Genomic DNA, 13853 nt, shown 5'->3' on the forward strand with positions numbered 1-13853 from the left:
GTCTCTCCAGTAGCCCAAAATGGCCTTGAACATGTGATCCTCCTGCCTCAGCCTCAGGTAGTTGGGATTAAGGCATGTGCCTCCATGCCTAGGTCACTTTTGTTTTTAAAATTTTAAGCAAATATGATATTGTTACAAATATTCTCACCACCTACATTGCAAATGCTATTATACTATTTTCTCCTTTTTTTCAAATTAAGAATCCCAAAATACATGTAAACAGATATTTTCTTTATTGAAGACAGGAAGATGAGCATCCAAACGTTTTGAGTTGATTTATAACAAACTCTTAATAATTTCTTCATGTGTCATTATTGAGTATGTATTGAACTCTTATTCTCTACCAGGCACAGTAAAAAATACTATTGATAGTGTAAGAAGAAATTGGAACTGAGAGAATAGCTTAGCAGTAAAGCACCTGCTAATCATGCACAAGGCCCTGGATCCAATCCCCAGCACTGCCAACCCCCCCTCTCGCCCCCCCAAAAAGAAATTACATACAAGAAACTGGTTATGATTTATTTTCAGGATAAAGAAATGAAGGATTAAGATATATACACTCATGAGACAACATTTTTTGATTGCTGTATGTGGTGTTTTTTTTAAAAAAATCTTTATGTTATCAGAACACTCATGATATTTATTTTTAAATTTCAAATTATAAAGAACTACGTGGAGATGGGGTACTTAACCACTAAGCTACATCCCCAGCCCTTTTTTTGTTTGTTTGTTTTATTTAGAGATAGGGTCTTGCTGAGTTTGGTTATGAACTTGTGGTCCTCCTGCTTCAACCTCCTAAGCCACTGGGATTACAGGCTTGCCCCACCACACCCAGCTTTGTTTTGATTTAATGGCATCATGAGATGAGAAAAATGAAAAAGGTGGTTTTTGTTTTGTTTTGTTTTTGTACTGAGGGTTGAACTGAGGGACACTGGACCACTGAGCCACATCCCCAGCCCTATTTTGTATTTTATTTAGAGACGGGGTCTCATTGAGTTGCTTAGCGCTCGAAGTTGCTGAGGCTGGCTTTAACTCGTGATCCTTCTGCCTCAGCCTCCTGAGCTGCTGGGATTATAGGTGTACGCCATCACCCTCAGCAAAAAGGCGGTTTTAATCAGTGATTTCTACCTTTGCTTTACTGTGTTCCATTACTAGCCACTCATGAGGCTTTGCAGAGTCCACAGATTAAGAAATTAATTTTCAAAATGAGATTTGCACATAATTATTACTTTGTAGATGCATGCTAAACATACTGACTATGCTGAATTTTTAAGTTCTTTTTAGGTTTAACTTGGAACAAAAATTAATGTTTTAAACCAGTCACTTGATTCAAAGAAAGTAGATTTATGCTTCTAAATACCACACTTGTAATCTTATATACCATTTTTTTATGATGTAATCATATGTTAATTAGAAATTTGCTTTAGAAAGGAGGCATCAAGGGACTGGGGTTGTGACTCAAGCGGTAGCTCGCTCGCCTGGCATGCGTGCGGCTCCAGGTTCGATCCCCAGCACCATATACAAACAAAGATGTTGTGTCTGCCAAAAAACTGAAAAATAAATATTAAAAAAAAAAGGAGGCATCTAACAATGAACACATTATGTAAGATTTGGATATAAACTGTGCTTTTTTCCCCTCATTTACTGAAATCATGTTTATATTTTACAACATTATATGTTATGAACTATTTATTTAAAATAAGTTTCCCCTAAATGAAACTGATTTCACTAGTATAGCCTTGCAGTGGTAATAAGCATTACTGCAATGAGACAGTAAGTAAAATGGATTCTCAGTCCTAAAATTTTGAAGAACATGTGACTATATCACTTCCCCCCCCTTGAAGATTCACATACATATTAAGGTGTCAAAAGGACTCAGAAGTAGCCAGGCACGGTGGCACACACCTGTAACCCAGCATCTCGGGAGGCCAAGACAGGAGAATTGTAAGTTTAAAGCCAGCCTCAGCAACGTCGAGTGCTAAGCAGCAATTTGGAGACAGGAGACCCTGTCTCCAAATAAAGTACAAAAATAGGAAAATAGGGCTGGGAATATTGCTCAGTGGTCAGGTGCCACTGAGTTCAATCCCTGGTACCAAAAAAAAAAAAAAAAAAAAAAGACTCAGAAGTCATAGGAATGTTTTTCAAACTTACTTGATCACAACCTACTTTTCTTGTAGTGTCTGTCAATGGTATGCTTTGGGAAATAAATGGCATACTCTTCATGTTTGTGATACATACAAATAATGATTTCTATTTTGAAGCAGGACAGAAGGAGCAAGCTGTGGAATGGTATAAGAAAGGTATTGAAGAACTAGAAAAAGGAATAGCTGTTATAGTTACAGGACAAGGTAAGGTTATGTTTATATTTATTTACAGCCATCCCCTCTTATCCACCAGGCCCCTAGTGGATGCCTGAAACTGCAGACATTACCAAGCCACATATACTATGCTAATAGCCAGCATGACTTAATGTGCAGTTTAGCATGTGCAGTGTGGATATGGTGAATAAAGGCATGATTCATGTCCTGGGTGGGACAGACAGGACAGGGTGAGATTTTATCTTACTACTCTGAACAGGGAGCAGTTTAATACTTATTACCTGTATGTTTTTGAAACTTTCCATTTAATATTTTTGGGCTGCAATTGACCACAGGTAACTGAAACTGCTGAGAACAAAACCATGGTTGGGGGCAAGGGCATATGATTTCCCTGGTTTTAAATCTATTTATCTTAATAAAGGCATTTCTAACCTTTTTGTGTGTGGTAGGGAGAAGGTCCTCGAGATTGAACCCCATTGTTACTCTACCCAAAATTTTAAGATCCTAAAACTTGTGATCCTCCTGCTTTAGAATCCTGAGTTGCTGCAAATACAGGCATGCACTACTGTACCTGGCTAAATATTTTTAGATGTTAATATTAACATTGGTAGATATAGTTTATTACCTATTCTAAAAATGAAGTTGTAACCAATATGCACAAACTTGTTTACCCATAGTAGTCAGGCAACAGCTACTATATTACTTGTGTCTTTCTTAGAGTTTTCTATTGGTTATCAGACATATATTTTAGCCCTGTTTTTGCAACCCAGTCCTTTCTTTATTGTCAAGGAGAAAAGAAACAGTTAATCCACAAATGCCCTTTGCACTTGCGTGTAATGCTCCCCCAACCCCGTACTGGAGATTGACCCCAGGACCTTGCACCATGCTAGCCAAGTGCTCTACCTTTTAGCTACATCCCCCAGCCTGATAATACATCTTAACTGTATGATACTTAGTAAATGTCTTGTTTTGATTTATATTTGGCTTTTAAAAACAAAACCAGCCAGACACAGTGGTACACACCTGTCATCTCAGCAACTTGAGACTGAGGCAAGAGGATCGATCTCAAGTGTGAGGCCAGCCTGATCAATTTAATGAGACCCTGTCTCAAAACAAAAAATTTTAAAAAGGATTAGGGATATAGCTCAGTGGTAGGGTACCCTCAATACCAACAAAACAAACCCAAACCAGTTATTTCTCATCTTTTCTATTACATCAAATTAAAATTAGAGTTCTGGCCAGGCATGGTGGCACGCACCTGTAATCCCAGCAGTTCAGGAGGCTGAAGCAGGAGGATTACAAGTTCAGAGCCAGTCTCAGGAACTTAGTGAGGCTGTAAGCAACCTAGTGAGACCCTGTCTGATAAAGGGCTGCGAATATGGCTAAGTGGTTAAGTGCCCTTGGGTTCAACCCTGGAACGTACATACATACATACACACATACATAAAATTAGAGTCTAATATCTTTAAATACATTTATTGCATACTTTACCACATGCCCAAGCATCATTTTTAAGCGCTTCATATGTAGTATCTTTTTTTTTTTGTAGTTGTAGATGGACATAATGCCTTAATTTTATTTGTTTTATTTTTATGTGGTGCTGAGGATCAAAACCAGTGTCTCATGCACGCTAGGCAAGTGTTGTGCCACTGAGCTACAGCCCCAGCCCTGTAGTATCTCTTAATTTTCTCTACAATTCAATGCTGTGTAGCTGTTAGTATCTTTATTTTTCAGATGAATAACCTGAAGTATAGAGAAGTACATTACTTAAGGTCTCTTGGTTAGCAAGTGATAAAGTCATGATGTGACCCAAGCAGTAATTGATAGTTATATATGTCAAAGCCTGAACTCTTAAATAACATGTAATGAGTGTAGTATAGTATGTGAGTGACACTGTTACATGTTACTTAATAGCAGGAATACATTCCAATAAATGTGTCATTACACAATTTTCTCATTGTGTGAACATCTCTGAGCATACTTACACAAACCTGGATGATATAGATCAATCATTCTATATGTTTTTTGATGCAATCAAAGGATAATGGTAAACATGAGTTATGTGAGATTGCTACCTGTATAGTAGTAAATTTTTTTAATATATATTTTTTAGTTGGAGATGGACACAATACCTTCATTTTATTTATTTTTATGTGGTGCTAAGAATCTAACCCAGTGCCTCATGTGCAAAGGCAAGTGCTCTGCTACTGAGCCACAATCCCAGCCTCAGTAAATTTTTTATAACTAAAAAAAGTATAATATAGAAGTGTGGTAAATAAAACAATAGCATAGTCTTTTGTTATTAACAAGTATTATTTATACTGTGTGAACTATATTTATATACTACTGATAGCAGAGTAGGTTTGTTTACACTAGCTTCTTTGGAATTTTTGTCATATGTTTAGCTATTGTTAATCAAACTGACATTATGCAGCACATGACTATACTTAAGTTTATCATAGCTAAAATAAATTCAGAAGCAAAAAGTATAATATTAAGTTACAAAATATTCAGTATTTCAGTTAAGAATCAGTAGATGTTTTGGGGTAGCTAGATGACTCTACTATCTAATATTAGTTAAACTCTAGTAATTGTAATGTGTCCAGTATCTACCCTGTTTTCTTCCTTTCCCTTTTATATTTTGACTACTTCTGTAGCTACTGGTGTCCTGTATAAGAGAAAGCAGAATAAAACATAAATATGGGTGTGTAGGCCTTTGAGAGACTTTAAAGAACATGACTATGAATTATGTGAAAAATATATTTGCAGCTGTCAACTACATGGAGAATATTAGAAGAAAATTAATTTGTTATAAGAAAACCAGTATTTCATCAATAAAAATGCCTTCTGTTGCATCACAAAGAGAAAAAGCTGTTAATTGAACTATGATACAGTTTCTATTTAGGGATTAGAATTTTGATTTCAATTTTATTGAGTAGAATGTATTAGTCTTAATTTGCTATAGTAATAGTGTTGATGTCTGTGACAGATGTGTGCATGGACAGGCAATGACAAACTATGTTCTGACTGCAGCCAGGTTGATAGCATAAGTAAGTTGGCAGTGATGATAAAATGAATCCCAATTTGAAATGTGGGTAAAAAATATCATAGGTTTCATTAAAAAAAAAAAAAAGTGATAGGTTTCATGAATTGTGTATGAAATACAGAACCACAGTAGGTCAGAACCATCATTACATGGCTTCAATAGTATTATTTGAAAATATCAGTATTTATTAGCTATTATTTGAGCACATTTATTTCTTTGTAAAGACTTTGACTCTTCTTGATTAATTGGGTTGATCTATTATCTGGAAACAATATTAGTAGAGAAAGGTAGATATTTTAATTCATCTTTCTTTTTGTTTTCTTTTTTAGGTGAACAGTGTGAAAGAGCTAGACGCCTTCAAGCTAAAATGATGACTAATTTGGTTATGGCCAAGGATCGTTTACAACTTCTAGGTATCAGTTTAATGTGTAATTGGATATGAGATGTATTTGAAATGTATGTTTAATGAATGTCTTAATTGTAGATAGAAGTAGATTAGTGATTGAAATGTGGCCTAAGCTTTTTTTTTTTTTTTTAAATATGCTCAGGGTTTCCAAACATAAACTAAATCAGAAAGAAGAATATTTCTAAGTGTCCATTAGCCTTGATAATAATCAGTTCATGGCCATTCTTGATTTATTCATATCAGGGGCAGGCAAAATGCAGTCATTGGACAAACCCAACTTGCTGCCTATTATTATGACAGCTTTATAGATCACACAGGCACTTCTGTTTCTTTTTTTTTTTTTTAGAGAATTTTTTTTTAATGTTTATTTTTTAGTTTTCGGCAGTCACAACATCTTTGTTTGTATGTGGTGCTGAGGATCGAACCCGGGCCGCACTCATTCCAGGCAAGCGCGCTACCGCTTGAGCCACATCCCCAGCCCAACACTTCTGTTTCTTTATGTATTAGCTGTGACTTTCATGCTACAGTGTCAGAATGGAATAATCCATACAGAGATCATACAACCCTCAAAACCTAAAATATATAATACCTGGTCTTTTATAGAAAAAGTTTAATATATAGGACTACCTGCTTTGCTTTTCTTCTTGCATTTTGTGTGTTGAAACCAGGTCTTTGTCATATAGTTTTTCCCACGTTCTGACTGTTGTTGCATACATCTATATGGTGTTATTTATTTATTTATTTACTTACTTACTTAAAGAGAGAGAGAGAGAATTTTAGTATTTATTTTTTTAGTTTTCGGCGGACACAACATCTTTGTTTGTATGTGGTGCTGAGGATCGAACCCGGGCTGCATGCATGCCAGGCGAGCGCTTTACCGCTTGAGCCACATCCCTAGCCCTGTATGGTGTTTTTTAACATGCTTTTCTGTCTTTCCTGTAAATTGATTGTTGAATATAGAACATTGATTAGATTGAAAGTTGATTTTAATTTTTTAATGATAGGACTTCTTCATAGATGGCTATATATGTGTTCATCATTAGTTCTTCCATCTTTTTATAAGATGAGCAGAAGTTAACTAAGGCCTGATGACGTTTTAATTCTATCATTCTATCAGCATTCATTAGCTGAAATGGAAACTTTCCTTTCTATTTGATGGTATAAGGTTTTTGTTTTTTTGTTTGTTTGTTTTTTTGGGAGGGGGTACCGGGGATTGAACCCAGAGTCAATATCTGCAGCCCTTTTTTTTTGGTGGGGGGTACTAGGGATTGAATTCAGGGATACTCGACCACTAAGCCACATCCCCAGCCCTATTTTTTATTTTATTTTGAGACAGGGTCTCACTGAAATGCTTAGCACATCTCTGTTGCTGAGGCTGGCTTTGAATTTGTAATCCTCCTGTCAGCCTCCCAAGCGGCTGAGATTACAGGCATGCACCACCACATTTGCACCCAGCTGCATCAGTCTTTTTTTTATATTTTAAATAGAGACGGGGCCTTGCTGAATTGCTCAGGGCCTCAATGAGTTGCTGAGGCTGGGTTTGAACTGACAATCCTGCCTCAGCCTCCTGAACCACTGGGTTTATAGAGGTGTGCTACTACACCTGGCTTGATGGTATAAGTTTAAAATATATGTGAGTGTGTGTGTGTGTGTATGTGTGTATGTACGTACCAGCGATTGAACTCGGGGTCACTCACCACTGAGCCACATCCCCAGCCATATTTTGTATTTTATTTAGAGACAGGGTCTCCCTGAGTTGCTAAGCATATCGCCATTGCTGAGGCTGGCTTTGAACTCTTGATCCTCCTGTCTCAGCCTCCTGAGCTGCTGGGATTACAGGCATGTGCCACCATGCCTGACTTAAAAATATATTTTAAAGGGAAATCTATGCCTTAAAACAAAGTGGAACAAACATCTACCACATCTGAATCATTCTACTATACCTTGATATGATGGAAATAGTAGATATTTATTTGGTAAGAAGGCAGACCTTATATATTTGTACCTCTGTGAGTTGGGGTAAGTTATTTAGCATATTTGAATCTTTTTTTTAATCTAATTTTTAAATAAAGCTAATAGATAATATTTACTTCCTATTTGTGAACATTGTGTTATTGAAGGAACCTAACCTATAGTAAGTACTTTTAAAATGTTGAGGATTTTTCGGCTGTGCTGGTGATCAAACCCAGGGCCTTTCACAAGGTCAGCAAGCATTCTACCACTGAGCTAACCTCCAACCCCATAATATTGGTTTTTATTCTTTTTTTTTTTTTTTTAAATCTGTCTACCTCCCCTGCTTTAGTAGGAAAATATTTACATATCTATTTATTTATTTACTTATTTTATAGTTGTGTTTTTTTTTTCCCTATGTAGTTAAAAAACCAACCTTCACTACAGAGGGCTAACAAGATAATGTTCCCTGACTTCTGTGGCTGAAAGAGTTTTCCTTTTTACTTCCTTTATAAAGGCTATTATATATCAAATATAATTAAAAGTTAGGGCTGGAGAATGGTACAGTGCTTGCCTAGCATGTGTGAGGCCCTGTGTTTGATCCCCTGCAATACACATATGTCATGTGTGTGTGTTTATATATAATAAAATATTATATCAAAGGTTGTTATAGTAAAATAGCTAATTGTTCTAGTAGGTAATTTATATGTGTTTTAGCTATGAAGCCTTTCAAGGTATACTTAAAGTGTCATATATGATACAGAATAAATATGATTATGGAACAGTTTGTAACATGTTTCAAATTGAATGAGTTGACTTTTATCTTTTATTTAAAGTTCTGATACAGTAAAATATTAAAAGTATATTGTCAATTATAGACCTCTTTTTCCCCTTCTTGTTTTGGGGGATTAAACCCAGACCTTTACATACACTAAGCAAGTTCTCTACCTCTGAGCTATATCCCCAGCCATTTTTATTTTGAGATAGTATCTTGCTAAGTTGTCCAGGTTGGTCTTGAGCTTGAGATCTTTCTGCCTCAACTTTGTGAATAACTAGTATTACAAGCATGAACCACCACACCCAGCTGTATATATGCTTATTTTTCAATGTGACTTTGTAATTTATTTGCATTATTAGAAGATAGGACATAAAGAATACAACATAAAGGTAGCTATTGAAATAATACTTAGTATGTTTTGAAATGGGTATCTTTTTTCATTCTCAAAAAAATATTTATAAAAGATATTACTTGCATATTGCAGTATTAGGGATCAACCCCACAGCCTTATACATATTAGGTAATGAGAGAGATGTTACTTTAAAAATAGAGAGGAGATACCAGGTGTGGTGGCACATGCCTGTAGTCCCAGAAACTCTAGAGGCTGAGGCAGGAGGATCACTGTTGGAATAGCAACAGTGTTATTCAGTGTTAATCAGGAATATCACAAGTTGGAGGCCAGCCTCAGCAACTCAGCTAGATCCTGTCTCAAAAATTTAAAAATGGGCTGGGGATGTAGCTCAGTGATAAACCAACTCTGGGTTCAAGCCCCAGTACAAAAACAAAAACAACAACAACAATAATAACAACAACAAAAAAAAAACCTGCAGAGGGTGGATCAAAAAGCAGACACTAACATATTCCTGTCTTCCAAGAACTGACAAGGTGTGGGAGTGGTGATACTAAAGTAGTAAAATAAACAAACAAAAAACTGTACAGTTGCATAGTAAAGCATATTTGTGTTAAAATTTATGCTGGTTAAAAATCATTTTCCTAGAGGTGTGGTACCAGATGAATGGGGAGAATGATCCTGTGAGTTCCCCAAACGGACTGGTTTGAGAGGGAACAGCCTCTCTGATAAAGGTGGGGAGACTTTATTTATCTTGGGGTTAGTGATAACGAAAGCTAGAATAAAGCTTAACTACATAAAAAAGATAATTTGGCATTAGCATTTTGATATTCCTGGTTGTTACACTTCATTAAACATCAGTTTTCTTATGTCTCTCTGTTCTATGCTAGGTATAGTGCCAAGGGATATAAACTTAATTTACTTGTTAACTCAGCAAATACTTGATGATGGCTATGTGGTAAGCTCTGTTTTAGGCATTTGGGATATAGACAAGGATCTGACCTCCATAGAGTTTGTATTCCATCCAGGAGAAGACAGTATATGATAACCATAAATGATAAGTTAAAACAGTATTATAGAGGAAAAGTAAAACAGTAGGAGTGGATTGGGAGGTGCTTTGTGTTTTTAGTTTTGAACAGGATGGTCAGGGTATTCTTTTTTGGGAGGGTGATATGAGTTACCCAGGAAGATATGTAGGAGAAGAATGGTTACAGAGAAGTAAGAGCCTGTGCCATTCCTTGAAGGAACATACCTGGTATGTTTGTGAAGCAGTAAAGAGACCACTGTACAAGTAAAGTGTTAAAATAGATGAGGTCAGAGAACTAATGGGGGCAGAGGCTGTCATAACACATGGGGCTTGGATAGGCCACCATGAGGATTTGAACTTTTACGATCTCTGAAAAGAAGAGCAGCTATAAAGAATTGGGAGAAAGAAATGGCATAAGCTGGCATAAGACTTAAGTTTTAGGAATATTGCTCTGATTGTCAGGTTGCATGTAGACTCTGAGGGATGAACCAGGGAGATCAGGTAGGACACTGTTACGACAATCTGAGAAAAATGATGGAGGCTTGAGCCAGCATGTAGTAAGAAAAAATGGCAATAGGTAGTTGAATTATAATATTTGAAGGTTGAACAATTTACTGATAGGTTGGTTGCAATTTTTCTGTTTAAGGATCTTATAATGGGAGAAACAGACACAAAAGTCATCATCACTGTATGTAGCATGAGCATATGTACATATTTTATAGGGGTAGAAAACAGATATCTGAGAAAGCAACCTAGAAGAAGTGAAATCTAAAATGCAGATATTAAAAGATAAATAAAAGTTATTAAATAACTCAAGAAAAGACATCTCTGGAAGAAACAGCAGCTTGAACAAAGTCTCAAGGGCAGGGTTGGGGATATAGCTCAGTTGGTCCAGTGCTTGCATCACATGCACAAGGCCATGGGTTCAATCCCCAGTACCACACACACACAAAGAAAATAACGGGTTGGGCTGGAGTTGTGGCTCAGTGGCAGAGCGCTTGCCTAGCATGTGTGAAGCTATGGGTTCGATTCTCAGCACTACATATAGATAAATAAAGGTCCATCAACGACTAAAAATATATATATATATATATACATACACACACACACACTCTCAAGGGCAAGAAATAGCATGATGAGTAGGGAAATATAGGTGCTGGTAGAGCATGAAGTAGAGATTACTCAGCATAGGAGGTGGAGACAGATCATGGATGACCTGGATTATCATTTGAAGGAGCTTGAGGTGCAGTCTGGGCATTTGGAAGTCATTAAGGGTTTTAAGAAGAAGGGTTACATGTTAATATTCTCCCTCAGAGTATATTCCCCTCAGAGTATATCAAATAGATGATTAAATGAGGATTGGGTATGGGTAGGTCATGAATCACTGTTTTAATTAATTAATTATTTTTTTCAGATTATTTTGTGGTACTCGGGATAGAACCCAGGATTCATGCATGCTAGGCAGGCACTTCACCATTCAGCTACATCCCCCGCTCATCACTGTTTTAATTTAAATAATCAATTAGTCTATAAAACCTATTCATTCTAAAAAGAAACAGGTTTTTTGGGGGAGTGAGGGGTGCTGGGGATTGAACCCAGAGTCTTGCTCTGTTAAGCAATTGCTCTACCACTGGACTACATCCCCAGTTGTTTACCATTTTTTTTTTAAACAGAAATGAATTGGAGTAGAATCATAGTAGCAATATACTGCTATAGTGTATGTGTATGGTTCCACACAAAAAATATAAACTCTTTGTACTTAAAAGCAAGTTCTGTGACCTTTTGTTCCCAATTAATGTGAAAAGAAACTGTTTAATTACTGTTTACTGTATCATGAATGTCTGTGAACTTTTTGTTACATTTAATTGAAGTGAGTATTAACTGATAAAGATGACTTATACAGATCAGTATTTTTTTTCTAATTTATGCTCTTAACACAAGTGGACTGTGTCTCATTATGGAAATTTAAAGAGTATTATTGAGAAAAATCAAATGACCTACCTGTTAGCTAAGCAAAAAAAAAAAAAAAAAAGTCTCCAAGGTATATTGTATCAGCCAGTTCTAGAATACAAAAGGTGTGCAGTACTTTGTGCTTTGTGTAGAAAGGGTAGCTGCTATTTAACCTGTCCCAGAGGCATGTGTTGTTGTACCATAAACCAAGCATGGCGCCTGCTTGTCTGACCTTAGAAATAAAAGTTTGAGTTAGTATGTATGAGCTACTCCCCTGCCCCCTTTTATATTCTGGGGATCAAATCCAGGGTTTTGTGCATGGTAGGTAAGTGCTCTATCACTGAACTAAACCTCTACTCTCTGTGCTGCAGTTTTAAATGTGTTCAATGACTTGCTAGTAAAGAAAATAAACTGTTATGGGAACTTGGACTATTCAGCAAAATAAACATGATAAAAACAGCCTCTATTACAGGTGAAGCAGAGTACCTACTTTATTATGTACATTATTTAATCTTTGAGAATTCTTAGAAAACTGAGGTTAAGCATGGTCGTATCATTAGTAAGTGGTAGAGCAAAGTATGCATTAACTATCATATTAGATTGACTATTGAGAAAGAAAGAGAGTGCAACAGTGGTGGAGAATACCAAAAATCAAACTGCTACCTTCTTGGGCTTTTGGTGCCAGATTTAGAGACTCAAGACAGTTGCAGGGTTTTTGCTGTTTGAGGTAGAGGTAGGATTGAAATAGTCCTGAATTGATTTATTTAATAAGTATACCATATACACACATGCCACAAAATTTAAAAAATTCAAGTATGAATGGCATCCATTTTGTACTCTGCCCCAGCCACCCATTCCCCATCCTAAGAAGCAGCTGCATTACCAGTTTCTTTGGGTGCTTTTTAGAGTCAATCTTCCTATACACAACTGCAAATGTATGCTTAAACAAATGGTTGGGTACTAAACACAAACTTCTGTAGCATGCTCATTTCACTCTGCTTTATTGCCTTTGTTTTTTTGGCTGACTTAATGTTAGTTCATGTAACCAAATATAGCATTTCTTACTTATTCCTTTTGTTTCCTTTTGTGACATTTAAGTGCTTTTCTCTCCTGAAATGTCCCTTCTTTTTATCTTTTCAAATCTTAGCCAACTTATCGTTGACTTCCTCTGTAACACCTTTTCAATGATGTCTTCTATACTACTTAGTCCTTTTAAAAAAATATTGTTATTTGCCAATTATATTCAGTAAGTTTATGGATGGTAGAGACCATATTCATTTTTTTATCTGATACTTTCTCAACACAGTTGATTTGAATGTATGTGATAATTCAGTAAATATTTGCTGGGAGTAATGCTGGTATGTAACTAGTTGTTCAGGTTGCCAAATCTGAATAAGTCATATTTTGAACATAGCCTTTCACCTGTTGATTTCTGTTGCTATTTTCATGTCTTGAGTTTTTACTAATTACGTTTTTGAAGAGTATTTATATAAAAGGAAAAACTCTTCATCATGAAACAACCTTGTAACGCCTTGAATAATATTTCATTTTCACATGCAAATTTTATTTCATTATATTTTTTTCTTTTTGTTTATTTTGTCCTTTTTTAACCCCCTCTGTTGCATAGAGAAGCTGCAACCAGTTTTGCAATTTTCCAAGTCACAAACGGACGTCTATAATGACAATACTAACTTGACATGCCGAAATGGACATCTTCAGTCAGGTAGGTTTAGGTTAACTAACATAAAATAATAAAAGCTTGTATACAAACTAGAGCCTTGCTTAACCTGATAACATTGATTTGCTTTTATATTGGAAGATTGAGTTGTTTTTTGTTTTCATAGGGATTTGTTGAAAACATATATATCTGTCATTGATAGTGTATTTGAACACGTAAAAATAAAATACAGCCTTTAAGGACTTCTCACTGTGGTTTAGTCTTCCAGTACAGAGTCAGTGACTGCATTCCTCTGCCCGTTCTTTCCTTTGTCTGATTTAAAATGCCATTTCAAGAATAGATGTTAGTATT

The 13853-nt window shown here is 36.0% G+C and overlaps 1 protein-coding gene across 4 annotated transcripts in view; it reads left to right on the plus strand.

Moving 5' to 3' along the window:
• Spast (spastin) overlaps window positions 1-13853 on the plus strand; it is a 56829-nt gene that overhangs the window by 9961 nt on the left and 33015 nt on the right. Inside the window, exons 2-4 of one of the 4 annotated variants that reach the window (XM_076833127.2) lie at window positions 2262-2348; window positions 5694-5777; window positions 13452-13547. In XM_076833127.2, the coding sequence (XP_076689242.1) occupies window positions 2262-2348; window positions 5694-5777; window positions 13452-13547 (267 nt within the window). The remainder of the gene's footprint in view (window positions 1-2261; window positions 2349-5693; window positions 5778-13451; window positions 13548-13853) is intronic. The other 3 variants (XM_076833128.2, XM_076833129.2, XM_076833130.2) reach the window with 3 other exon arrangements.

Source organism: Callospermophilus lateralis, chromosome 14, assembly GCF_048772815.1.
Source record: "Callospermophilus lateralis isolate mCalLat2 chromosome 14, mCalLat2.hap1, whole genome shotgun sequence".
Classification (NCBI taxonomy): domain Eukaryota; kingdom Metazoa; phylum Chordata; class Mammalia; order Rodentia; family Sciuridae; genus Callospermophilus; species Callospermophilus lateralis.